Below are 27874 nucleotides of genomic sequence, written 5' to 3'. Positions count from 1 at the left end.
TGTTGCAACTACAAACCTCAATGTACTTTATTTGGATTTTATTTGGCAAAACACAGGAAAATGGTGAGTGGTGGCAAATTAAAAGTTTGTAGAACTTTAACTCTGTTAACCCTAAAAAGAATAAATGAATAACCATAAAAAAATCAATGCACCCAACTGTCTTTAGAATTGGGAGTCCAGATGTGGGGGGACATGTCTATTTTTAGAGACCGTTCCTGAACAAACAACTCTATGAAGATTGAGGAACACGGCCAAAACGAAAAAGTTGTTTAGGAGTTTACAGCACAGTTTGGTTATTAAACCATATTTCAAGCTCTGAATGTCTCACGGGGCACTGTTCAGTCTATAATCTGAAATTGGAATGATTTGTGCGCAACTATAAAACTTCCATGGCACGATGGACTCTCGATATTAACAGAAGGAGAGCGTTAAATTCTGAGAGAGCTGCAGAGATTGAATAAAAGAAGGGAAAGAAGAAAGCTGCTGTTGATTGAAAAGCATAATAACTGAGAGTTGAACTTTTCCTGCATGCAAACAGCTGTGTGGGGGGGTGTGTGTGTGTGTACAGGGAATCTAAAACTGCACTTCATCCCGAACAAATCATAAAACATGGTGTTGGCAGCATCATGCTTTTCTTCAGCAAGAATGGGACGAAAGAAGAAAACATATTGGAGGCAGACAAGTTTCTAAGACCTTTCCTCACGCAGGAAAACAGCCCTAAATATACAGCCAGACAACAAAGGTACAAAACAATCCCATGTTGGGATGGCCTAGTTAAAGTCCAATCCTAGTTTTCTGATTTGTATCATACCATACAAAAATTTCTCTGTCACTTTAAATCACTTTAAGTTAAAATAAGACAGAGTACGTGAGGATGTAGGAACTTTGGTTTCTCGTACAAAGAATGACTTGAACTAAATAATCACAAAAGCTAGTGGGAATCTGTGAAGAAAAATGGTGCCAAAAAGTCATAAAGGATTTAACCTATCAAAGCTAAACTTTACTGAGAAGACAATATTTCCCAAGGATGACTTTTTCCAGGTTTGCAGTTCAAAATAAGGCCGCCGCCGTTTCCATTTGACACCTTCACAACTCTATCCACTCTGCGGCTTGAAAGGACTCTATTTCATGGCTGTTTAGCCATTGTGGCCCTTAATAAGGTCAACACCTCTACTGAAAGGGAAATTGACGGCATTGTGAGCCTCTGTCTTTGTGTCACGCCACCCAACAACATCTGGACTCCACTTCTGTCGCCCAGTTTTCACTCTTATTCAATGAGACAAAGGAGGGCAGGCATCTGACCATCCCAAAGTCACTCTTCATCACGCCGGACTCCGGCGGCCTGACGTGAGCACAATGACGGAGAGGCAGGAAGCCACTGCCGAGAGGAACCGGAGCGGTCAGTGTTTTAAGAGGGGCGGGGGGGTGGAGAGAGAGAGACAGTGAAACAACGCTTACTTCCCCAGGGGAGCTGTTTATGTCCACAACTAGCGGGGAGAGAGAGAGGAAGCCCTCTCCAGGCAGAGAAAAGATGCCGTAGGGGCAGATTGTGGAAGAAGTGGGTGTGAATTGTGAAACAACAGTTGCGGGTTAAAGAAATCAACACTGAATTAGAGACTGAATACTAAACGGCGGGAGAGAGACCAAGCGGAGTGCGGAGAACGGAAAAGAAGTTAGCACGCTGACTCTCTCCATTAGCATCGACGGCAGCAGCGATAAAACAGAAAATGATTATAGCTGCTTAGGTGTTGCTGCTAATTAGGAATGAGTAATAATATCAGCTCTTAAGGTGCCACTTTGAATTATGTAACAAACTCATGAGTAGGATTTCAGGGGGAAAAAGGGAAAAACTGTAGTAGGAAATAAAATGCACAGCCTGCACAGAATAAAATCAGCTTTGATATTCAAACAAAACCCCTCGAGTCTCCCTTACCTTTTGAGAAACTTTTGCAGCAACACTCACAGTTCTGGCAGGATATTTGACCACTGTTGTCTGGCATAGACCGAGCCTGTAAACATGGTTCGTAAAAGTTTTCATTAGATGCATTGAACAATTGTGATATGATCTTGGCCTGAAATTAATCAGAAGGTGGGTCACGTTGTCAAATTTAGTTTTTTGGTCAAGCTTACCGCATGCTGAGGTGAGAGGAATGTTTACAGGGTGCAACATGAGATTAAGTAATGTTACGCTGCAATATCGATCACTATCTGCTTTTCGATTAACCGTAGAATTGTACAAATTTAATTAACAAAAAGAAATTTAAATAAATAAAAAAAAATTGGGATAAAAAGATAAGGTGGTTTTTCTGCCTTGTGGAAATAGATGTATTTCATAGCACATAGGACCCACTTTTTTCACATCATACCAGTCACGGGATCAACAGCCGGATGCGTATTGGTGAAAATGATGAAGACAGCAGAAAGTAGGACATTGTGCAGCTGTCTCCACCAGAGCTAGCACAGCATGGCTGCATTGCTCATAAGATGTTTTGTGTCATTTCAACTTATTGAATCCACAACTTTCTTTTTTATAAAGTCGCCAACTACAATTTCCTCAAGACGCCCATATGTTGCTCACAAGCCTAATGGGCTCGTCGCTCCGACGCCGTAATAAAACTCGAAGTTTCCTCTGGTGACTGATAAAAGGTGTCATGGCTAAATTATAAATATATCTCACGTGACTGTTTACAGCCATCGCTGTATTATTTTTAATGACTTATGACATGAAAGACCTTATTTACGTGTGATTTAATGCCACTTTCTATTTAATAGAAACACCGCTATTGCAAAATTGTGTTTTTCTTTCGACATTATCAGAATATAGACAAGAATTTGCGCACATTTGTTATGGCTACAGTCGTATCAACTCTTTAGCTGTGATCTAAATGTATCACAGCGTGAGAGACGTGGCAGACTGGCTTAGCTAATGCTAAAGTTGTGTATTATGTTGTGTCAAATGTGTGAAAGGCAGTGTTGTATAGTAACGAAGTAAAAATACTTCACTACTTTACTTAAGTATATTTTGGAGTACTTCATACTTTCCTCGAGTATGAAAATTTTTGATGACTTTCACTTTTACTTCACTATATTTCCGAACTTAATCGCATACTTTTACTCCGATACATTTTCAATGTGTGGTTTAGTTACTCGTTACAAAAAAGCGAGAGAGAGAAACGCAAGTGTTTTGATCCCACCTACTGATTAGCAAGTAGCAAGTAGGCTACCGAACAAAGTCCGTAGCCTACTTGCCTGGGCTTGTTCATCACCACCAATAGGATACACCTGTTTCGCTTCTCCCATTAAACACAAAGCAAGTCTCGCAATCAGCAGCAGCCACATGGAGGAGGAGACGGAGACCACAACGACTGCAACTACGTCGGACACGGCTCCAGGGGAACCACCAGCTGGTGATGAGAGCCCATGGCCTTATTTAAACACAATACACTCTTTCGTGGGTGTTAAAGATTTTGTCGTAGCGCATGCAGTTTATGTTATTCCTGCCCGAAGATGTGGAAATTCTATCTTACAAAAACTCCCCGTCCAACTTGAAGAAACACATCGAGGTAACGTCTTATGAAATGGTTATAATCCTCCTGTTTCAGTAACTATAGCTTGGTCACTAGATACTACTGTATTGTGAAATCTTGAGCATAACGTTACCTGTATAAATGAACTTTGTTTGGCATTGTTTCAGTTCCACACGTGGCGTATTTAGCTTAGGCCTAATGTTGACTGTAGCAGGCTACCTAGACTCCTCTGTTCAAGGGGGGACAGAAGCCATAGCGATAGCAATTTAGACTAAATTTAACGAATATAGGAAAGGAATGCAAGTTCAAAACCAGGTTTACAGATGCCAATAAGCTGCATTTCCCTCCCAATTCTTTTTTTCTTTTGCATAATGACCAGTTGTGTGCACCACCTACTGACTGTAGGATTGACTGATTCACTGATTTGTGAAGTAGAGTAATCGTAACAGCTCTTTTTCTTCATGTTGGCCGCATTTTCTGTACTATTTATTTTTCTCATTTTCAGCACTGACCTTACTTGAAGGGAAAACTTAAGGCTTACAAAAACTTTGTATTTTCTGTCCTGGAGGGTATACTAAGAAGCTGGTTCAGTTGTAAAGCAGGTTAAGTTAACCTTGTGCTATAGGTAAAGCACCTAATTTTCTTAACTAAATGATGCCTGCAGGTATATCTATTAGCAGGTTTAATTTTGCCTGCACTTGGTTGTGTACATTATTTTAAGTGTATTTGACAAGTTTACCAAAATATAAAAAATGTCATTCAAACTGCATTTGCCTTGTTTTACTTTTTACTTGTACTTTTCATTACATTACTTGAGTACATCCATTTTTACAGTAATTTCCATACTTAAGTACAAGAAGTTTCAGATACTTTAAGACTTTAACTCAAGTAACATTTCAGTCAGTGACTTCGACTTTTACCAAAGTCATATTTTGGAGAGGTACTTGTACTTTTACTTGACTCTGAGATTTCAGTACTTTATACAACACTGGTGAAAGGTATTACTTTCAGTGCTTTTTGTTTCTGCTAGCATAAGGCCACAGTAGCATGAAGCCGTTATTCGTATATAAACCAGAACATAGAGAGAAAGCGAGGTGCTCATAGTAGTTAGCATTAAAAATAATCACAAGTTAAAACATTCCGGTTTTCCAACTTGCAACCAGAATGCACCCAACATGAGAACGAAGACAATCCCAGGTCAGACGTCCGATATAAACCGGAAGTCGTGCCTCTTGTGATGTTATCGATCCACAAGCAACATCCCAGGAGCAAAACAATTCTTTTTTTTAAATTTATTTCATTCTTATAGCAATATGGTTTTTGTTTTTATGTACAAACTCTTCTGTCTTTGAAATGAAGCTGTTCCCCAAACAGCGTAAAAAGCGATAACCAAACCATTAAAATTCAAATCCACGGTTCTCCTGTGTCGCTTGGATCCCCCGTCTGTCTTTCGTGGCCGCCTCGTCGTGTCTGTCTCTTTAAAGCGCTCAGTCCTGGAGGTTGGGGCGGATTTGTTGCGGATAGCTGGGAGTGCGCTGCTCCCCTCGGAGCGTGTTCGCTCAACCTGCAGCTGGCCGGAGCAGAGCGCATAAAGAGCGGGGGTTCGGGGGAGGACGAGGAGAAGGATGGGGGAGGTCCTGTCTTCTCTCTTACAACCGGACCTCTATCAGAGATTAGTCTTCAATGTTATTTTTGCTCTCGGAAGCGGCAGAGGAGGAGCATCCTTACAAGAAAGTCGGTGCTTGTGTGTGGCCATGCTGGAGCGGAGAAGTGATGCTGCTGAGTTTAGTTATTAGGTTGCTCCTCCGGGGCGATGTTGCCTCTGCTGCTGCTGCTGACCCCGCAGCTGACTTAGATTGCTGTGAGTGATATCAAAGTTTTTCGGGGTTATTATTATTATTATTTTTTTTTTACTCGCTTGAAATATTCCAGCTGAGTCTCTGTCTGCAGATTTGTCCCCTTTTTTCTTTTTTAAACCTACCCGTTACTTCAATGACTGAAGACTCCCAGGGATCTGGATCCAGACGAGTGTGGAGATGAACTTTGAAAATTTCCTGCTTGTGATTATTTCAATCGTCACCATCACTTCAGGTAAATATTTCATGTAGAAAATACTCTTATTTTCTTTCTCTGTCTCCCTCTCTCATACACACGCACGTACACCGGAGCAGTCACAGCCCATATGGCGTGACGCGCCTCGTAGTACAGGCTGGGTGACATGTCTTATCGTGTTTTCTGTCTCTCCAGATGGATGTAAATGTTGTGTTTAGCAGCGTTTTCCCAACGCGCTCCCCTGACAGCTGCGGGAGCTGAGCGCATCCTCCCCACTCAAACGGATCGGGAAAAAAAAGAGAGAAAATGTCACACATGAATTCATTTGTATAATGCAGAAATGCAGCCAAGCAAATTGACATTTTTGAACAGCGAAGTTGGCCCTTAAGAAGAAGAAAAGGAAAAGTGAAACAGTTTAGCTCTCCCCTCAGTGCAGATGTGCGTAAATTGTCTGTGGCACTGACCAAAAAAAAGAGAAATTCTCCCCCACCCTCTTGATAGTGTATGGAAATACACTATTAAAATGCATTTAAAAGCTCATTTTTGGTTGCCTTCCACTAGCAGATTAAACGTTTTAACCATTGCTTTAATAAGAGCTTTAAAATCCAAGCCTTAATCCAAATGCAAAATGAAAAAAAACAAAAAAACAATCCAAACACACGGGTTGGCGTGCGCGCGCGTGTGTGTGTATTCTCAAATTATGCACAATACTGTGTTTTGGTTTCAATTGAAAAATGTATTTAAACCACTTTAGCTGGATTAGTTGGTTTGTACAAAATTCCCAGTCAGAGCGTTCCTACGTTTTTAAGCCGTTTTATAGAAATGCCGGAGAATGTGCTAGAGATCAGAGTTTTCAATGGAGTCCTGCCACTTCACAACATGTTGCTGCACACTGCTGGGCAGCTGGCAGAAAGAAGGCTTTGCTTAAAAAAAACTCCTGTTAAGCAGCAACTGACTAATTAACCTTCATATACTAGCTTGTAATATTTGCGCTAAGTGGATATTATGAGCTTTATAACATGTAAACAATGTTATTTCTCTATCAGTGTTTTGATTCTGTCATACATGTTTGAGAAAATCCTTGAATCTCCCACGGCAACCATTCGGGGGGCAGAGTGTGTGTGTGGGGTGTGTGTGTGTGTGGGGGGGGGGGGACTTAAACGCTTTCTCTCATAAAGCCTCGCCTATTTTCATAAAGCTCCTCCTTGAAGCTCCAGTCTCACAGAGCACCTCTCCCCGTGCGACTTCCCCATTCAGTTCCTTCAGACTAGCGGCAGCAGTTAGCATGGTGAAACTGCGCAACTGTTGAGCTTCGCACACAAAGTACTTCTCAGTCAAACCTTCATAAGAACGTTGTTGTAAACAGGGTATCAGAAAGGCACTGAAGGCAGTGTGGGAAAGAGCAGGAGCTTCTTAACGAGACAGAGGTCAATTTCAAGACGTTAAACCGCAAAGTCTAATTTTTTAATGTCATGTTTGATATTTATTGCACTTTTATAGCAACTGAAGGCAACACAGTTACTTGATTGTGCTTTAAATTGACATGTGGCTGGAAAATACATAGATTGCTGTGAGTGAGCAATCGATTGCTGCCCCGTTAAGGAGAAGATTGGACAAAATCTATTATAAACAGTTAAAATAAGCAACTATACATGCTGATTATACATGCTAAGCAGCAATAGAGAACTTGTTCAGGGTGCAACTAATATATAAGGCAGGTGTTTTTGTGGTACAGGACCCGCTCTGGTTGGTGAGTCAAACACTGCAGTCATCTGTTTATTCGTCGTACAGATTTTTGCCCTTTTACTAAAGGGAAAGTTTCTTTAAACCACTGGCATCTACGTCATATAGGATGTGCACAGGCTGGTTCATGCTTTTGAAAAAGTTACCATTTTAGAATTGGTATTCAGCCATTTAAATATATCTAAGGATCAGGAAACACACAACTGTAAAACTAATGGACTGAAGGAAGGTCACCCCATTACTCCTGTTGGGTCACACTGTTTTTGAAGCAGACTCTACCAGAGCAGATATTGTCATGATGTGGCGTGGCGGTGGACCCAAATGCAGCAGGCGGTAGACGTAGAACTAAATGGATGTTTTAATGAAGAAAATTAACCAACAAAAAATCCAAAGGTACAAGAAAATCCAAAAACAAAACAAACTGGAAACACAAGGGAACAAAAGGTAATCCAGGAAGGGAATCAGAGTGATTGTAATCACTCTGATTACAATCAGAGTGATGAGACAGACTGGCAAGTTGTGACTGGGATAGAGGAGCTTAAATACTGGGAGGTAGTAAATGAAAGCATGGCCTAGCTGGATGAGAGGAGTGATTGCAGGTGTGAGTAATTGGCACAGGAGCTGGCTGAGGGGCGGGGAGAAGGTGGCACAGGGAAACTAAGGAGATCTGCTGGGAACACAAAAGGGAGGAAACGGGGAACTGAAAAATACTACTAATACAAGACACTAAGAGTAAAGAAACCCTGATGAACTAGGAGAGAAGGATCTGGGGGAAACCATAACCAAACCTAAATAGAAACAAAGCTGATCTAACAACAATAAGAACTAAGGAACATAGAGCTAGAGAAACTAGGAGATCTAAACAAAGAAATAACCTAACTAGAATTACTAAAGAAAGACTAACCGAACCTAAAGAGACCAAATAAGAGTTAGTAACACTTACAGGAAAAGCTAGAAGGACTAAAGAAATTACCTAACTAGAATTACCAAAGGAAGATATACATAGACTTGGACATGGAAGAATGACTGGACCTAGGGTGATGAAATTAAAAAATAAACATTACTAGAAACACTGCAGGGAGCCAGAAATAAGGAATAACTAAAATGATAAAACAGAATCAAACTATTGTCATTAAAGAAGGATTGACATGGACTCAAACAAGGACAGAACTTGAGGTAACTAAAGAATAAACCTAGAAGCACTATAAAGGACTGAAAATAAGGAAAGCCATACTGTAAGAGAATACTTGTTTTATTAAATACCTCTAATAATAATAATAATAATAATATCAAAAGGACCAGGAAGGGCTAAACTAAAGTGAACTAAAATGAGAAGCAAAACCAACCCAAAAACCCAGAATCCTTACAGATAGCCCAGCTAATTAAACAGCACTTAAAAATTTTTTTTTTGTCTTTGTTTGAATCACATAGCTCTGACTAAACCAGTCACATGACAGCAACTCGATGCCTTTAGGCACCTAGATGGTGTGACGACAACTTGCTGAAAAACAATGCAGACAGGCAGGTCTGAGCATTTCAGAATCTGAAGGTCCAATGCTCAACTCTCAATTGTATTTACAGAAAATGGTCCAAAGCAAGAGAATATATCCAGTAAAAATAGGATGTGTGGAAGAAAAAGAACAAGCAGGATGAAATGAGAAGATAGATAGAAGGGCAACTGCAGCTCAGTAAACCACTTGGCACAACCAGGTTATGCAGAATGTCATCCCTGAAATCACAATTGTGCATCGTTTAAATGCGACCGGCTACCCGAGTGTTGTCCATCTCCATGTTCATGGTAGTGCTTAAAAATAAAATCAGATTTTTTTATACCAAATCCTTTTTCCAATTTTAATATCTCATTTTCTTTGTGTTTTTCCCCCTAAGAAAATACAAATGCCCAAACATATGTTAAAAACCTGTCTTTTCTCCTGTGAGTTGACCTGAATCCAAAGTCGAAATAAAAACAAGTTGTAAAACACAAGATGGTAGATCTTGGGTGGGTTAATGTCGCTCTGGAAACCTAAGAAGTGCACCGGTGGAAAAAAATAAATAAAATCCAGATTAAAAAAAATAACGCTATCTTCAACAACAAGAAGATTCGATTAATCGATAAAATCGAGGCATCACCCCGCCCTACTTTATGGTGACCGACCACCATCTTCCATTGCCTACCTTGACCAGGATAATGTCGTGAAGCTCAAAGTATCTCAAAATCCCACAGTGGGATGGTGTCATGCCCCAAATGTGGAGTTCTTTTGGTTTTTAAAAAAAAATTCCCCAGCTAAAATCTAGACATTGTCAAATCTACATCATGAAAGATTAACGTGGTTCTAGCATCGGTGTACCTGATGACAATAAAGTGGCCTGTAATCCTCCACCAGCCGAGCAGGTGCAGAGGTGTGTTGCTGTTGTCCATCACTCTCGGGGTTAAAACCTGCTTTATCTCCTAACATTAAAGCCACTTTTAACACCCTTTGCCTTCTGCCTACATCCATTAATCTGGAGTGGCAATCACCTCTGTGGCTGCGGCTCATTCCCGTCCGTAATGTGTGTAATTTGCACCGAGCACTTGAACGGAGAGGATTCGTACTGACTTCGAGGCCTCTGTCGGGAAGCCGAGGAGACGGTGCCAGATATTATCCGGCGTAACAAGACGGGACTTTGTTTATGTTAGCGTTCTGCCAATCAGCCTGCTCTGCACGAGTCTCTAGACGTTCCACCCCAAGCAGTTTTCCGATAATAAAAAAAAAAAAAATGCTTTGTGATTGTGGGGAAAACAACAAGCGTTTATTGGCTGCAAATCAACACGGCTGCTCAGCCATTTTTTCCCACAAATATACCAAATCTCATTTGATTCTAATTGAAGTGTGATTTTGTTTGAGCTATTCAGATTCAGTGGATGAGGGACTAATCGAAGCTGGTGGTGACTTGCTAAACATGCGGCTCCGCTTTTTGTAAAACTACCTCAGACAATTCTGCTTAGTCGTCCAACGTGCCTCATCGTTGAGTCACGTTGCCCGTATGTAGACGTAGGCTGAACTCCCAACCCCCCCACTTTCTGATACAGTGGGCTGATGATTTCATTTAGAAGATGAGATGACAGGCGAGGAGGACGGCTACGTTTAAACAACCAGGGACTGATGCCAGAATGAATCAAACTTAGCTTTTAAAAATGAAAGTTTGCTGCTTCAAATTAATGCCCCCTTTCCTCCCTTCCCCGCAGAGATTACTTGGCAATGTCACGAGAAGTCTTTGAATATTTTTTTTTTTTTGGCCTTTTCAAATATGTAAATGAGCTGAAATTGAAAAAGACGTGGAGAAATCTCAGCAGACAGCCACCATCCCCACAGGCGAGCTGCCAGCCTTCTGCTCCTCGTTCCACTTGCGTGTAAAGTTGGACTTTGAGCTTTCTCTAAGTTGTTGTTGTTGCTGGGGTTTTTTTCCCCCCTCTCAGATAAGAAGCTGAGCTCAGACGGGTCTATGTTCTTGTTTCCCTGATCCTGGCAGTCGCTGAAAGGCAAAGAGATCTGAAACAAAACAACAACAAAAAAAAAACTCTCTCTCTTTTCTCGCGGCTCTCATGTTTTCACGCATTAGGGTGACGGCGTGCGCTCCGACCCTCCAGGGAGGAGACGGGGGTTAATATTTGTAAATACTAATTAATGAAACGCTCCCACAATCCCTTGCTCCTGCCCCTCGTTATGTAATGCCCCAGCTAGGAGCCGGGGAAAGGCCTGCATCAAAACGGGTCTGGAAGACGTGATCTGGATCTCGCTTGTAGCTCTTAGCCTACTTATGCTGAGTGTTCAATGAGGCAGACACGAAGAGACGCCGCAAGCAAACATGTGGGCGTGTGTCAGAGTTTTGCAATTAGGACCAATGCGATAAGTTGTCTATCAGGGTGTAGCGGAAACGCTAATGGGCTTTTATTCAGCTGAGATGCCACTTTTCCCCCCGAAATTATTCTTCTTCTTTTTTCCCCCCTGAATAAATACGGGAATTCTTACAAATGAGATTCAATTATTACTGTCCGAGCATTTAGTCATCACAACGGACGTAATGAGCTCAAAGTTAGCTATAAATACTCTTACTACAGATTCTTCCAACACAATTTGAAAGAGGAGGGAAGAACCTGCAAATCTAGGCAAGCGCATCTTTGGCACGAGATTGGTACACTTTAGTAAACGTACCATTGTGTTACAGTATTTATACGACTGTTTTAAGAAGGATAAAGTGTAGCAGCCTTGCTTTAGCTAGCTGCTACACAGTGCAAAGCAACAGGTGGGGGAGGGAATGCTGCTGTACCCTGCAAACAACCAGAGAAAACTCAAGTTACAGTTGCACTTCTATGGCATTTCAACAAAAGGAAAACTAAGACAAAGGAACAATATGATGAAACCTTTGAAGACCGTGGTATATTTTGACACCTGAAGCCTTTTTAAATGTGCAGAAATCATCACTTTAAGCAAACAGTAGAAGACAGAACGATAATTTGGAGTGATGAACCGACAGGTAATTCAAGTGGCATGTTTTGATAAAAGATGTAAATTGTTAAATGTGGAGGTTTTTATTTGCTTATTTCTCCTTCCCGCCACTGGGACATCAACACCTGCTCGTGCTGTCAGAGTTCCTGTATATTTTCCGGATCAATATTATTTCAAGACAATTTTTCACAAAGTTATCTGTGAATAAAACACATCGCTCAAGCTTTAAATACTTAACCAACATAAACCACCGTCTGAAAGAAAGAAAGACAGGAGGGAAGTGGAAGGTCAAATATGAATAAATTAATGGATGCATTCAAAACTAGATTCTGCAGATTGAAGAGCATGGACGGTTCTGTCTCTTTGCCATTCTGGTATCCGTTTCCATTTCTATCTAGACTTGAAAAATAAAATAAAAATTCAAACTTAGTTCAGTCAAACTGTGTAGGTCATACAGTGAAGGTGGCATTTTGCTTGTTTGCTAACTTGTCTGGCGTAGGATTATGCGCATTGTTTTTTTTTTTGTTTGTTTTTTAAAGCTGCCTTCATTAGCAATGACACATCTTTCTGCACACACTCTAATGTTGTTCATGGGTGATCTGAACTTCTTCAGAATTATTGCTTTGTGTTAATGACATGTTCTAGATTGGACCCAACGTTGGGGACATTGGATCCAATCCAATGCTGGCAGCCTCATCCCTTAAGAAATCTTTGGTCATTTTCATATCTGTCTGGTAGAATCGTCACGATTGGGGAGTCATTTTTATTGACATTCTACCTGTTCAAATTTGCTGTCACAATACAGCTTGTCACACTAACCAGACCTTTTAAATCATGTATTCTTCTCCTTGGCTAAGGTGGAGTTGAAGAATGGCCTCTACTTCCTCATAACAAGTAAACTTGTCCTTTTCGTTTCGTGGACTACCACTTCTGCTAAGTTATCTTGTCTTTTCATAAATTGTTGGGTACTTTTCACCTTTGTGCAAAACTCTTTTCGAAGTTTCATCTGACCATGTTTCTATCAGAGCTTCTAACTCATCCTGCCTCCCCATGTGACCATGCGTCTCTTGTCTCGCCAGACTTGCTACATGCATGCTTCTTTGGTTTGATTCATCCGCAATGTTCTACGTTGTCGTCCACTTCCAGCATTTGGTTCACCTAAACCAGATGAAGATAAATGTTTTTTTTTTAGGTGGACTAGAGTTTTGCTTCTCGGATCCACAGAAATCTTCAGTTGCACATTTACAAACGTACCGGACTTTCAGAACGAGCAAATGTTTGATTCAGCCGGCCTGGTGAGAATGAAAAGTTGTTTGCTTGTTTTAAACTCTAGCTGTACAACACACTTTCTTTTTTTTTTAAAGAAGGGAGTACTTCAAGATGCACAAGTCTCATCCACTGACTGGCCGGTGCAGGCCGCTACTTTGATTCATGTCACGTACTCTTGTGTAGGTTGCATCTTAAGGCGTGTGGGTCTTTTATGTTTGAAAGAAAATGGACTTTCAAATGGATCAAAAGAGGAAAGAAGTCTAGAGAATGACACTGTGATTACATGCTGTACCTCAGACCAAGCGGCTACTCCGGACAATACAGACACTGCAAACTCCTCCGCAGAGTCACCCATTGATACCCCTCTATTTCGTAAGAGAAGAAAATCTCTGATCAAAGTCCAAGACCCCATTATGTATCAATATCCTGTGATTTTATTTCACAGATTGTGGGAATTGTTTGGATTTAATTTTACCTTCTTTTGGGGTGCGTAGCAAAAAATATAGAGCATAAAATGCATAGCGGTTTTCTAGCTTCTGTTTTAGCAAGTTTCAGCTCGCAGGTTGTTTTACAACTTATTTTTGACTTTCCAATAATTTGCTGTTTAATCATTTTAATTTGCTTTTGCTTTGTCGTTGCCTTAAATGAATGGGAGGAAAACTACACAATGTGCCAAATATTTGAGAATGAATATTGGTAGCTGGTGCTTTTATATTATTTAGAAGCGCACAAAAGAAAATTAATTCAGTGTTTTTTTTTTTTGGTTTTTCTTTTATTCCTCCCTGGAATGAAAATGACCGTAGAGCTTAGTGTATTTGTATTTTAGAAGCACTTTCCACTCCAACGTGTTCGTTTTCTCTCCAGATGGCCTTGAGAGTGCGGAGAGTGGGGCGCATCCTCAATCATCAAACTCTTTTGGTCTGTTTGGCAGCTCAAGGTTTGATGCCATTCGCTCTTATGGCTCATCATGACTCTGTTTTGCTCCTGGACGTTATCTTGTGTAAAAGCTCTTCATGGACTCGTCCTCGCTGACAGAACAGCGCAGGAATGAAGTCTCTTTTGTCTGCAGGAGCTTAACAAGGACTTCTGTACTTGAGAGTTTAATGCAAGGCCGCGGTTTAATGGATGTCCTTTAACGGCGAAGCTCCCAGTTTAGTTAAAATAGTCACTCTTATGCTGAATTCTTTGAAATTCAGGGGAGTTCAGTAAAAACGTCCTAAATCATACCCTAGAGCCATAAAGCTCAAAAATGTTACAGAAATTGAACAGAAATAAACAGTAGTTGGTCTTTTTATTGTTTTTCAAAGCAGACAAGAAGCTTTAAAATAATTTTTTTGACAATAGAAAACACAACTTTTTGTGCAAAACTCCAAGCATAATCTTAAAAAAAACCCCCCAAAAAACAGGAACTGATCAGTCTTACAGAGTTTGAGTAGTGTCAAAGACGATGTTCTCATACATGAGCAAAACAGGCTGATTATGTGGAGAAATGTGAGGCTTGCACAACCAGCGGATCATCACTAATACATTTGTTAGGACTCCAAACTATTAATCTCTGAAAACGTTTCTTCTCCCCACTTCCTAAGTCACTGTATATCTTAAGAACTAAAATTCAAGCCGCAGACTTTGCAGTCACTACGTTGTTTTGGGTGGATGGTGTGTTATTTGTTATTTCTCCAAACTGAACTCTCTCACTCTCGGCTGCCTTCTGCTCACATATTTTCCCTCCTACATGTCGACATATTTACCACCTCTATTCATGCAAATAAACATGAGGACAGAAAGCGAGAAAGCCTGACGGCAATTGAAAAAGTTGTAAAATTTATAATATATGCCCTTTAAGTGGCACTTTAGGAGTCGTATTCCATCAACGTCCTTCCCTGCCTGTTCATCCCTTGTAAACTTAAAAAAACCCCAACATCATTTCACAGCAGAATGCACAGATTAAATTTTGTATTTTTTTTCCCCTCCCAGACAAAACAAAGTCAAACTCCAAATTCCCATTTGCCCTCGGATATCTCCGAGGAGGCCCGACGCGGGCTCTAATGGGCCGTGCTCATGATCCGACTAAACACACGCCTTCACAGAGATCTCCATCGCCGCCCGTGACACTTGCAGGGTTGACGGAGTTTCTTTTTTAGCTGAAAGGTGCTTTCAGGTGCAGCACCGCAATCATCCTGTCATGAACCGAATATTACCGTGAAAATATTCCCTCTCACAAAGAAAATGTGTTTCTGCCGAGCGCAAAGTGGCGTGGACTGCTCACTGATTGCACACATTTCACAGGGAGCAGGTTGTTGATTGTCACTTTTGGTCAGCTTGAAGCTGTCGGCAATTCCTTTTTTCTTTTCTTCTTTTTTTTCCCCCCCTTCTTCTTCTTCTTCTGCTCTCTTTACACTGCACCCCGTTGCGCCTATAGTAGTGATCGTTGTATTCGTAGTAAATGCCTATTGACTCATTCACGATTACAGAGCAAGAAAAAAAGTTCTCTCTCATACATTAGACTGCTTGTGCATTTTCACATCCGTTAAAGTAGCTTTTGATAATTTTTCTTTCCACAGGATCCTTATAGTGTCCTTCAGCTCATCAGAGATAACTGAAGCAGAAAAAAAAAATTAGACATGTTAATATACTATATCTGCTATTCAAGCTGACTGAAATCAACAAGGACTTCTCAGTGTTTGCCCACACACGCCGCTGAATATCGCAGCAGAACGGAGCTTCAGCCACAGCAGCTAGAGGTGTGGATGTAAAAAAATAAATAAATAAAATTCAAATGACCTGCTGGTAATAATCATAATTATGTGTAATTATTCTGTTGCCCTTAGTTAATGTCTGTTGATGTTTAAGGGAATGTAACTCGCATATTTAGGATATCTCGTTTAAATGAAAGTCAAAGATTGGTTTGAATGATAAAGCCGCCGAGAATTATCAACCGGACTTACGCACGACTCCCTTCTGTAGAGACGGTGTTGGTAGTAGTCGGGTCGATCTCATTTGTGCAAACCATTTACTTTTGCAGAAAAATGATCATAAACTACTAAAATCTAGTGTATAATTGAAGTTTATCTACATGACTGCAACAAATATAACAGCACAGTCTAACATTTAAACATACAGAAAAGACTCCACAATTATTTAGTCAAGTCTCATTACATGATAAGTCTTAGTTCAGGGATCACTCTGATTTTAGTCATGCTCTTCAGGAAGTGTTTGATCAGTGATTCTAAGTTCGTCTAGAGTTCTGCTGAACATCCTGCAGAGTTAATACGGACAAGAAAGCTTCTGTTGTACTCAGATTTTGGGTTGTATGAAATACACGTAGCTTTATTTAAGGGTGTTTTCACGCCTGATAGTGCGGTGGACTCGTTTTGCTACATTTTCAGCTGCTGTTGTCCGTTTTCACACAGAACCAGTTGAAAAAAACTGTTCCCTCCCTCACTTGTGGTGGCGCTACATCAAAAACTACTGAGGGAAACTACACCCAGAATCTGAAGAAGACATGCTCAACTTCTTTCTTCAGAAAATGTAAACAAAAATGGAGTGTCATCAGATTTTAGCCGTTGTAGGATTTCTCTTTTGACTTTGGCAGCGTTATAGACTCATCTTGCGTTTGTTTTGGTTGCATTTACCCAGAATACCCTTCATGATTGTTCGCTTCCTGCTTTTGGAGCGGCCCTCTGTCCACTTGCATCCACATTTGCATTCGAAGTGTAATTGTACCGAGCCCTAGGTTTTTAGGCGGACCAGAGTTGGATTTTGCATTCACACCTCCCCAAATGAATCCGACTTTCTAGAAAAACGGACTAGAGTTTGACTAAAGTGGACTAAACAGGGCTGGTGTGAACGCACCCTTGGATTTCTAAAGATATATCTTGACTCTACACAGTGGCTATAGCATTCAGTAAAGCTGCGTCTTTCTTCTGCTGATGACGTTTCAATGGAAAGCAGTTTGTTGACGAGTTAAACTAATGTTCCAATGTTTCCTCTGTTTATATCCATTGTTGATCATTCAACTCTATGCATTTTTCAATGTGATTCCTCCTATTTATGTATGGCAAAACTTAGAGAAGGTTGCTTTGCTAAGCGGCTAAACTTAGATCTTTGCTTTTAACATAACATAATTTAATAACTAGCGTTTGTTTAGAGTTACTAGACAAGATTTGTTTTTTTGAGCAGACACCAAAGCAGGTCAAATAAACACTGACAATGAGTTCAAACACCTTCTGTTTCACTGTGAAAGGTACAAGGGGAACAACACTTTTCCTATGATAAGCATTGTTAAAAATAATTCGTGCCAAAACTCTTTGTAAGCCTTTGCACATGAAAATTGGCAATGGTTTTCGAAAACCACCCACCAATGTCTGATTGTCTAAACGATTACGTTTTGTTTTTTTAGGATTGCGTCTGAAGTCAGGGTCACTCTGTGTACTTGCTCATATACTGCCTCTGTTCTTAGAATAACAGTGTTAACCACTGTGCACAAATGCCAGGCAACTGTGTTATTAAAATGTTTGCTGATCTAGAACAGCTCCCTCAAGGGACGTACACAGTGAGGAACCGGAGCGTTTTTACTCATTTTACTGTAAGAGATGTGCCACGTTTTGTCGTGACGGATATTTCCAGTCGCAGTGAGTTGGAAAAGAGCTGCGGCACAGAAAGTACTGCATGACTTTGGAGAATGTCGGTGGGGGAAAACGACCTCTCGGACTTGGCATAAAGATCTAAAATTTAAAACTGAGCCCTCGGGAGTATCCCTGAGCTGTGCTGTCATTGACTCCGACATGGCAGCCAAACTGTGTTTGCCTCATGATTCATAGTGACCCAAAATGCATTTTTTTTAACACCCCCTCCCTCCTTCAATCCTCCCCTAAATGTGCAGGAAGTAAATTTCTCCGAGTGTCACCATAGCTGTGAAATGATGCTTTGTATTGGCTGAAAGTGACCCATTTGCTCCAGTTACATTGGGAAGGTCTAGAAAAGCGGAATGAATATTTCATCCTGTCCCGTTCCAGTGTGCTCTGTCGGCTGCAGTCGAGCACACAGGCTCCATTGAGTCAACATTGCAAAAATTGGAGTGACGTTCATGTGCCGCATGGAGGAAAAAGTTTGTGTTTGTGTGTGTTTGCACACTCTTGCTTCGTACCTTTTCGAAATGACTGAGGTAACTTTTCAAAAACTGACAACCCATTTTAGAAAAAAAAAAACAACAACTCAAAAAGTTCCTGTGTGGAAGGTTTAGACAACCAGGATGAATATTTCATTAACGTGTGCTCTGCTGCGTTCTAGCGCTCCTCACGTCATGTAATCAACATTAGCAAATCAAAAGTGCTTGCACAACTGAACATGCTAGCTCCGTACAGATTGATTGACATTGCATTTAGTACGTTAGAGGATGTGAACGTGTTGAAGGGAAGATTCTGCTTAGACAAGAACGTCTTAATAACAATTCCTTGATTCCCTGTCCACGTTTTTCATTGTAGCTGTGGGTGTGTTTTGGTTGGTTGTTCCTGCTGATTGAGTATTAAGTGTTTTGTGGCATCTGCTGCATTTTTATCATCAGAGAGATGTGTGGTGTAACTTTTCGATTGGTTTTTCCTTTACTAAGAACTGGAGGTGAGTAAAAATATCGATTCATCGGTGCATTGCAACATCGATTTGGAAAAACCTGTGAATCGTTTGTGTCCCCTGGCCAATGGCCAGGTGAGCAACACTTTCCAGAGCCTAGCCACATTTCCATGTGAAGTCATCGTTGTTGTCTTCTTCTTGAGTATATTGTCAGTTGGCAAACAGCTATTTGGTGTGCATTACCACCACCTGCTGCATTATTGTTCAAATATGCTTAAGAATGATGTGAATTATCTCAGCTTTCACAAGAAAATCCATAATCATTGACGTTTACATACACTTCATTTCAATTTCAATGCAGTACATGTTGAGCACAAGTGTTGGTGCACTACTGTTTAATTTTTAGATATTTTACTGCTTAAAATTGAGAGTGTACTCTGTTAATGTAATGTATACGCTCATTGTTGCTTCTGTGGGCAGGACATTTTTTAAAAATAAGTAATTCATAAAATTATTAATAGGTACTCTAATGAATTATTTGTAAACTGTTTATTACTAAAACAACATTGAAGTGTTTAAAGCAACATTGAATCACATTTTGACCCAGAGACTCAAAATGGAGTTGAATTGTGAGATATCTTACAATGTCTATCTGATATATTTTGTTTTTCCGTTTATTAAGATGTAACAGGAAAACCTTGACTTTTCTGTTTTTGTCTTTCTGACGCACGTCAGTTAAATGAGCTATTTAATGAAAAACTTTAGTTTTTAGCGACATTTATGAAATGGAGGTTTTGTAAAATCCTCTTTAGTACATTTTCTTGCTGTGCAATTTAATTTGTGTTAAAGTTTTATAATGCTAGAGAAGCTTGTTTGATGGCCATCTTGACATCCTTTTAGCTATATTTGATGCACGGTCTCCTGTCTCTATGTAAGCGGGGTTCCATACCATCCTGCACGCCACTCTAATAAATAAATCAAATCTACATATATATATATTCAGATGTGCCAAGTACAGCAGCGTCGCATCCACGTATGCTGAAATCCCATAATGACATCTCTGAAGATAATCTCTCAGGTTGCCGATTTAGACTCGTCTGCTCCTGTTAAACACGGTGTGTTTTTTCACCAGGACGCCCTGAAGGTGCTATAGAACATTTTAATGGCTCGATTAGTATTCATCCGCGGCCCGCGCTGCTGTTTCAAGCTGTCCTGCTTTGTGACCCAGGAGTGTCAGCTGCGAGCACTTAGATCGCTCTTTAGATGTTTACCTCGGGTTTCTGCCTCGGTGGCGACTGCCGGTCTGCCTGGATCAAATCGCTCAATTTATTTATCTTTTTAAAAAAGGCTTAGATCTGCTTTAAGCAAAAGTGCACATTTCTCCCGATGCCTCCGGTTTAAGTCTAATTTAATGGCAGCATGTGTGTCATTAGGTTGCTCTCCACCGCTCTTCTGCGATGATAATGGGGGGATTTTCATGCAGGCTGGATCATGCGCCGACTTTAATGCCACAGACAGAGCAGCTTAATAAATCACTGGTACAGTGACCATTTTGTTTCGTTTTTTTTTTTCCCAAACAGAAAAAGTGACAGAGAGAGAGAGAGAAAGAGAGGCCATCTGCTCCTCAGAAGCGACCTAAAAGCAGCGGCGTTTTGAATTATTCATTTTTTTCTGACTGTAACACAATGTTGGAGACATTTGGTCGTGCTCTAAGAGCTTACCTCAGGTCTCGTAGCAGAGCGCCTTTCGCCGAGAGCCAAGCAAAAATAGTAATGGATCTCCGGGGAGCTGGATACAGGACTTATCTATTTCCCTCTGCCTCTTTTGCTTCTTTTCAGCTCCTATTAAATGCTAAGAATTTCCAGCTTTACTCCAGCTATCGTCTTCATATCTGCAGGAGTCCACACACACAAAAGTTTAGCCATTACCAAATCACATTGGATGCGCCATTTGTATTCTCAGGTTGTCTTTAACATTCCGGATAGCGATGCATATTTTGCATAACGGGCCTTTCTGTGAGCAAAAATTGGAGGAGGAGGAAGTAGAAGTTGAATGTACAGTGCCTTGAAAACGTGTTCATACTAGAGTTTAGATTTATGGCCCAAGCCTGAATCCTGACCTGAAACGTGGGATGGGTCGGACCAAAATTAGTGATGGGCGGGTTGTGCTTTGGCTTAGTAAGCCAACAACGCATTCAGCACAGAGAAAAACAAACAGAATGCACAATGTAGAGCTATGTTACTTTACTTATAGTTTAAATAGAGGAGTAGATAGTTTAAGTTGCTGAGGAAAGAAAGTAAGGTGCAGTAGTTCATTAGACTGTAACAATCACAATAAATGCGCTCGCTGCCCCGCCATGCTGCGCTCCTGTCAGTCACACGTCCCAGATGATTTGCACTTGACTCACCCTGAGGTTACAACAAGCGACAAGATGGAGCTGGAAGTCGATAAAGTGCAGCTACAGACAGGAGAATTTACTCTGCTTACTCAACTGGTGGTCTGAAAACGAAAGCAGTAAAACCATAATTACAATATGTCAAGTTCACTTCTGGCTCAGACCTAAAATTAATGTTAATTAGTCAGGTGGGTCGGGTCGGGCCTGATCTGAACTCTGTGTCATACCCGTTGGAGGTTCTTAAGTTACGGACAAAAAAAACGTTAGTGTATTTCAGAGATTTTTTGAGATACGGTTACATAAAGTTGTGCATAATTTTTGTGGAAAAAATTTTGTGGTTTTCAAAGTTTTTTTTACAAAAAAACAAACACTTTACAGGTCACCGAGTACCTATCTACAAACATGTTTTTGGTCAGTTGAAAGTTTAAGTTTGATACAGAGCATATCATATGATTTGGATTTAAGTCTTGACACTGGTTGGATCGTTCTGCATTCTGATAAAAATGAATGTCTCACTTATGTTTTCAAAATAATGCATCATTTTCCCCTCTAAAATAATGAACTTTTGTTCACCCAAAATCCCACAGAAAAAGAAAGGCAGATTTTCAGTGTGACAAATTGGCCTGTCATGATAAGTTTTGTTTTCGTTGTTTTGAGACCATTATCAAATGATAAATTGATGTTAGTATTACATTGCAAATTCACCCTCTCAAAAACCAATCGTTTTTTGTAAGGAGCACTTAGCCATCACACTCACATATCCAAAGTAAAACACAACAACCAAAAACAATGGATAAAACTGAAATAAATAAGACACACAACCAAATTCATAAATAATGGATTATGATGTCTCTGTAAACAAAACTGCCCATTTCAATTAATCGTAGTTGCTTCAATGCTTAATGTGACAACATATCTTGAGGAGAAAACTCACATCTCGTTAAAGCATTCTGCAGCAGCCGACACATTTTCAAATCTGGACGAGTCACATCAACCTTCTCCTTTTTCCCTCAGGGTCCCGAGCACGATTTGAGGACAGTGCTCCTCGGATAGTGGAGGACCCTTCCGACTTGATCGTCTCCAAGGGGGAGCCCGCCACCCTCAACTGCAAGGCGGAGGGCCGGCCCACGCCCGGCATAGAGTGGTACAAAGACGGCGAGCGCGTGGAGACCGACAGGGATGACCCGCGCTCCCACCGCATGCTCCTGCCCAGCGGCTCCCTCTTCTTTCTGCGCATCGTTCACGGACGCAGGAGCAAACCGGACGAGGGCGTCTACACCTGCGTGGCCCGCAACCCGCTGGGAGAGGCCATCAGTCGCAACGCAACGCTGGAGGTCGCTGGTAAGGCTCTGTTTGTGATAGTCAGCTTAAAGTTGGAACTGTGTTTCACTGCTCTGTCAATTTGGGAGCTAATTATGCTGTCCACGGAGGTAAATTGACTATATGCTACGTTCCTTGAGAAATAACGTATTTCTCAATGAACCACAACACAATGCTTTGAGTTATGAAGATGTTTTTCATTATAATATGCATTTTTTGTTGATACAGATGCATGTAGGATACATGTTACTTGACCTCATTTGTGACAATATCAGAGCTCACTTCTAACTAAAATTAGCACACATCCATCCACCATTGTGTGGTATCATGGGTTTTCCAGGCACATGAAGCCATTTTATAGAACAATCAAGTCGTTGCCTTCAGTTGCTATAAAAATGCTGGATATATCGAACATGACTTAAAGACATTTGACTTCGCAAATGACGCCTCGAAATTGGGCTTCTGTCTCTTTAAGAAGCTCCTGGTCTTTCTGACACTTGGCCTTCAACACGTCATCACAGGCTCTTTTTCACCAGGTGTTTTGCTAATTGCTGCTGCTGCTAGTCTGGAGGATCTGAGTGGGGGAGGCACAGGGGGAGAGCTGCTCTGTGAAAAAATCGTTGACCCTACCATAGAAAAAAGTTCTTATTTAAACAAGATATATATATCCTGTACTGTTAACCATGTGTTGACAAGTAGTCAAGCTAAAACTTGTCAAGTCCTAGCAGGACTGGACAGTTGGGTTTTTTTTCTTTTTGTGCAAATGGATAAATGGGAATAAATCGTTTCCGCCTCTCAGATTTTAGTTTTCAAGGGCAGCTACTTTACAGACTGAATGGAGGTTATAGAAACTGATAAAAGGATGCGGTTCGGTGTGGCATTCTGTCTTTACGGTAACCTTGAATAACAATGTTACGGCATAGAGGTGCTTACAAAAAGCTTCTTGGCTGAAATGTAGAGAACGGTCATAATTATTTCACTATAAAACAGATGAGTAGCAATTTTTCTTAGTCTTGCTAAAATATTACAACGTATTGATGATGCATATATTAATGTTATATTTGATACAATTCGTATTTATTTATTCTTATTCTGATTTTGATATAAAAACACTCTAGTGAGTGTAGTTTTGTGCACAACGTGTGAAGCTGTGAATGTGCCACTGCTTTGCTGCTTGCTTGACTGCTTTGCTAAATGTGGTACAGTTTTAATCTCACTCTGTCAAAATTACAAGAAAACTGTACAAAATCTGAACAGTGTGAAGGAAAACATAGATGTTTTGAAAGTCTTGCTTTTTCAAAAAGTAATTTCTGGTACCAAGAATTAGCCCGTTCTACTCAATCCCTCAGTTTATTTTATAGCACATTTCAGCAGCTTGGCAGTTCAAAGTGCTTTACATAGTGAACACATAAACCATCATAAGCACATCACATTATCAGCAGCTGTTAAAATCATCAATACGCATAACGTTGGTCAATGTTTCATTTGTTATGCTTCTAAAGGAACTCTAGACAGGACTTGCTCTACTGTAGCTTATGATTTTGATGATAAAAGCTGAAAATAATCATTTATATTGAACACTGACAGTTCACGTCTCCGGACCTCCAAAGATCCGGGCTAAAGCTCCTGTATCTCAGCGGCCGCCGCTCCCATTGCGTCGGCCACTGAACTGTCTGGGCTGAGTTCCTCGTATGTCGGTGAAAGAGCCGGGGCACGTGCCATTGTCTCCCCTCTCCCGCTAATTGTGCCAGCGTGTCTCGGCCCCGGGCTGAACCGCGGCGCTCCTTGGCACGAGGGAATGGATTAGTCAGTGAGTTGATTAGGGGAAGGAGCAAAACAGATTAGCAAGGGCGAATGGTCCTCGTTAAAAAAACACAAAACAGCAATTTGAGCCCAGTCTTATCTTCCACCGTGCTGAAGTTTCCCTTGCCGGCACACAGTGAATGCGTGTGCGTGCGTGTGTGGGGGTGTGCGTGTGTCTGTGTTTTATGGCTGGCTGACCTCATCAGCAGCTGTGTCCTAAAATAAAGACTCGCTCCGGACACATAATGTAGGCCTATATCAAGAACCACAAGCCCGTGCAGCTCTGGGAGCCCAACATAACGCTGCTACTGTCACACTGCCTCCTTTTTGAATTTGTTGATGATGAAATTGAGCTTTTTTTTCCTTCTACTGCTTCTTCTTCTTACAGCACACTGAGATGGAAGAAGGGATGATTCACCTGCAGGCGCTGAGTGACTAACAGCATTAATAAGTGCCTGTTTTGTTCTAATCTCTGTGCCCGCAGTCATCCGGGGGCATATGCTAAGACGGCGCGCCGGTGGTCCTACTGTCCTCTTTCCCTCCGTGTGAGGTCGTGCTGACTGTGGGGTAAAATCTGACCCAATTAGCTGAGGCAGGGCAGAGGGAGGAAGAGGGGCGGGGGGGCTGAATGCGGGTGTTAAAGACCAGTTTTAAGCTGGTGGTCTGGCAGGAACGTGTGAGGCGAGGGTCTGAGAAACAACAGGTGGGAGGAGGAAGAGCTCCAAACTCCCACTGAGCAGTAATTAATACCAACGCATCTGTTCAGCCATTCCAGCTCAGAGGAGGGATCAGGAGATTGCTAACCTGCTTTTAACAACACGAGCAATTCGTTCTTGCCTGCGAACGGTGCATAATGCATGAGGCTGCATGACTAAGACTTTCTACACTGCCTCACATTTCGCTGCTCCGTGACTCCTTTCGTCTAATTACTGCAGAAACGGGACTTATTCCGCCGAACCGCGGGGCGTTGTTTTGCGATCGCAGATTGCAGAGGCTTCACGCCGAGAAGATTTCTCTGTTTTCCTTTAGGTTTCCGAGCGCACTCTTTTCTAATGCAAGGGCAGGCAGAAATGATATTCCGGCGCACCGCAGGGTAACAAAAACATTGTTGTTTAACTTGTCTTTGCTTTGTCTGTTGAAGATAATAAATTGGAGGTCTGACACAGCTGGAAAAAAGGATGTGAAGAAGAGTTTAGCGGGAGCAGATGTAAAGTAAAGCCAGTTTCCCCCCATGTGGCGCCTTGCAAACGTACTCGTGAATTTTTGCCGTGTTTTAGTGCGATTTTGTGTGACTTGAACAAAGTAGAGCACAACTTTGGAGAGGAAATCTTTTTACAAATAGAAAACTGCGGTATGGATATCCAGCTCTTTTTATCCGACACTGCTGTGTTAAATCCAGTGAAACCAGTTGCTCTCAGATGTCCCGTCATTCAGAAATCTGCAAGGTTACTATCCAGATGCCATTTTTGCCATCAGTCCAGCAGAAAGGAACTCATTTAGAGCTGCAACGTTTCAGATTACCCTTTTAAAAAGGACTGATGTTTAAATAAAGATAAATCTCAACTAGAAATGTTTACATTCTTAAAAGAATCACCATTTTATGGATACATTGTCCTCTCATGTTTTTTGGGGGTTTTTTTACACATTTTTTTCACCCAAAAAAAGAAAACAAAATATTATATTTTCTTTATAATAATAAAATAGCTCAAAAATACTACTGATATGTCAGCACACTGCAAAACCACAAACTCTTACCGAGTATTTTTGGTTTAGTTTCTCCTGAAAATACCTTACTACACTTGAAATAAGATAAAACTAACTTACAGGATTACATTAACTTTTTAGCAAGATATAAGGGATTGTTTTAAGTGAACAGTTCCTTGATATTGATGAAAATCTGCTAGTTCCACTAGCAGATTATTTAACTTATAACATGGGGAAAAATGTCTTGTTATAAGTGAAATAATCTGCAAATGCTTTTTCACCAATATTAAGGATAAGTTACTTCTAAGTTAGTTTTGTCTTATTTCAAGTGCACTACAATGTTTCCACTGGAAACTAGGCCAAAAATACATGGTAAGAGTTTTTTTGGCATGTGCTATTAGACTATAACATTTTCGTAGTGAATGAGTTGAGGAAATTCAATGACTGTATTCCTTGACAAAACTGAAAATGTCCCTATTTTTTTGTTGTTGTATCTACATGTAATGCCGTCACTTGATGTCGGTTTTAGCCAAAGTTAATAGAAGCCCTTGAGAAAGGTCCAAAGAGCCCCATGTGGCCCTAATAAACAAATAAAGTCCTCTTCTGTGTAGTTTGACGTCTGTAGAAATATATCTGTTCTGTGAAAGTTTGTTGGAGAACATTGTAGAACAAAAAGTTATTATGAAGAAACAGGACAGAGCTGTATTGAGAACATCTCAATGAGAAATTGGCCGTTGCAAGTTACCATATACCCAGTCTTTCTAGCTAGCCGTTGTTTCAAAGAGTCCATATGTATTCGTTTGTGTAAGAAATGACCTAACAGCTAACATGACCTTTGTAGCATCGTTCCTGGTTAGTGGTAGATTAGTTCACAAAGCTGTATAAAGTCCAAAAAGTTTCTTAATTCCATAAAACAAGATAATATAGACAGAGGAATGGGATATTATCACCTCACATCAAATGTCTGCTCTCTTGGCGGTAAAAACCCCCAAACACAAACAAAAAAAAAGTGTTATGCAGTGAGGAAGGTACTTTCCCCACCCAGCATCATTTTAAGTGGCTGTAACTGAGGAAATGGCGGGTGTTTGCTCTTTGGGTAATGAATTTTTTTAACTCGTGGAGGTCTCATAAATTTAAAACCGCCCCTAGAGTTTCCAAAAGAGAGTTTCCTATTCATTACATCATCACAATGTGAAGTGTGCAGGATGAGGGGTAACCTGTGGGTGGGGACTGGAAGCACTTATGTGCTTTTTGGCTGCACAGAAAAACAACCAAATTGGAAAGCTTTGTGGTTCAGGTTGGAAGAAAACTCTGTTCCCGTCAGTATCTTTCTTTTAAATTTATCTGTATTCTACCCAATTTATGGCACTTTAAAAAAAAAAAAGTAATTTCCATTTTTCATCTGTGTGTTTAGAAATGAGGGGCTGCAGAGAGCCACAGTTGGCATCACTGTTGCCTCCTGGGTTTGAAGCTGACTTGGCGAAGCTTTAACGTGTTTCTCAAACTTTTTCAGACTGAGCACCACTTAACCCATTAACAATGCCTCATGCCTTGGGTCGGCTCTACCAGCTCCAGCCAGCCAGCATCTTTATGGTCTTATACTTTTGTTTTTGGGCTCATATGAAACCTGTTTATCCCTGGCACACAGAAACCATTTCCTTCCTTGAGCGACATGATGGATGTGATTATTTAAAACAGAAAATTAAATATCACTGGGTAATCTGGAAAGTGTAGCACTGCATGAACAGGGCTTGTGGAAGTTCAAAATTCTCTTCCTGATCATTTTTGGTGATTTATTTAACTTTTCATGAAGTCACAGCAGGCCGCAGCCAAGTGTCTGAAGTGCTGGATAAAAATATGCATCCACAGGCCAGACTCTGTTTCTCCCAAATGCTGCGAATTAAGTGTTGCGAGTGCTTCAAAGAGTCATGGCATCGTCATCTGGGGTTTTCTACATTTTTCATGACGTGATAATATTGGCATCGGACTTTGCAAAGAGAATAATC

The 27874-nt window shown here is 40.8% G+C and overlaps 1 protein-coding gene across 2 annotated transcripts in view; it reads left to right on the top strand.

Annotated features, from left to right (window-relative positions):
* Window positions 1-5018: 5018 nt before the first annotated feature.
* The window catches only part of LOC116708023 (roundabout homolog 2), a 99469-nt gene continuing 76613 nt past the window's right edge, over window positions 5019-27874 (top strand). Inside the window, exons 1-3 of one of the 2 annotated variants that reach the window (XM_032545775.1) lie at window positions 5019-5388; window positions 5478-5618; window positions 22056-22382. In XM_032545775.1, coding sequence (XP_032401666.1) covers window positions 5564-5618; window positions 22056-22382 — 382 coding nt within the window. In that variant the 5' untranslated portion in view covers window positions 5019-5388; window positions 5478-5563. Of the gene's footprint in view, window positions 5619-22055; window positions 22383-27874 lie in introns of both variants that reach the window. The other variant, XM_032545776.1, reaches the window with a different exon arrangement.

This window comes from Xiphophorus hellerii, chromosome 18, assembly GCF_003331165.1.
Source record: "Xiphophorus hellerii strain 12219 chromosome 18, Xiphophorus_hellerii-4.1, whole genome shotgun sequence".
In the NCBI taxonomy this organism is placed as follows: Eukaryota; Metazoa; Chordata; class Actinopteri; order Cyprinodontiformes; family Poeciliidae; genus Xiphophorus; species Xiphophorus hellerii.
This window is presented reverse-complemented; position numbering and strand designations above follow the sequence as displayed.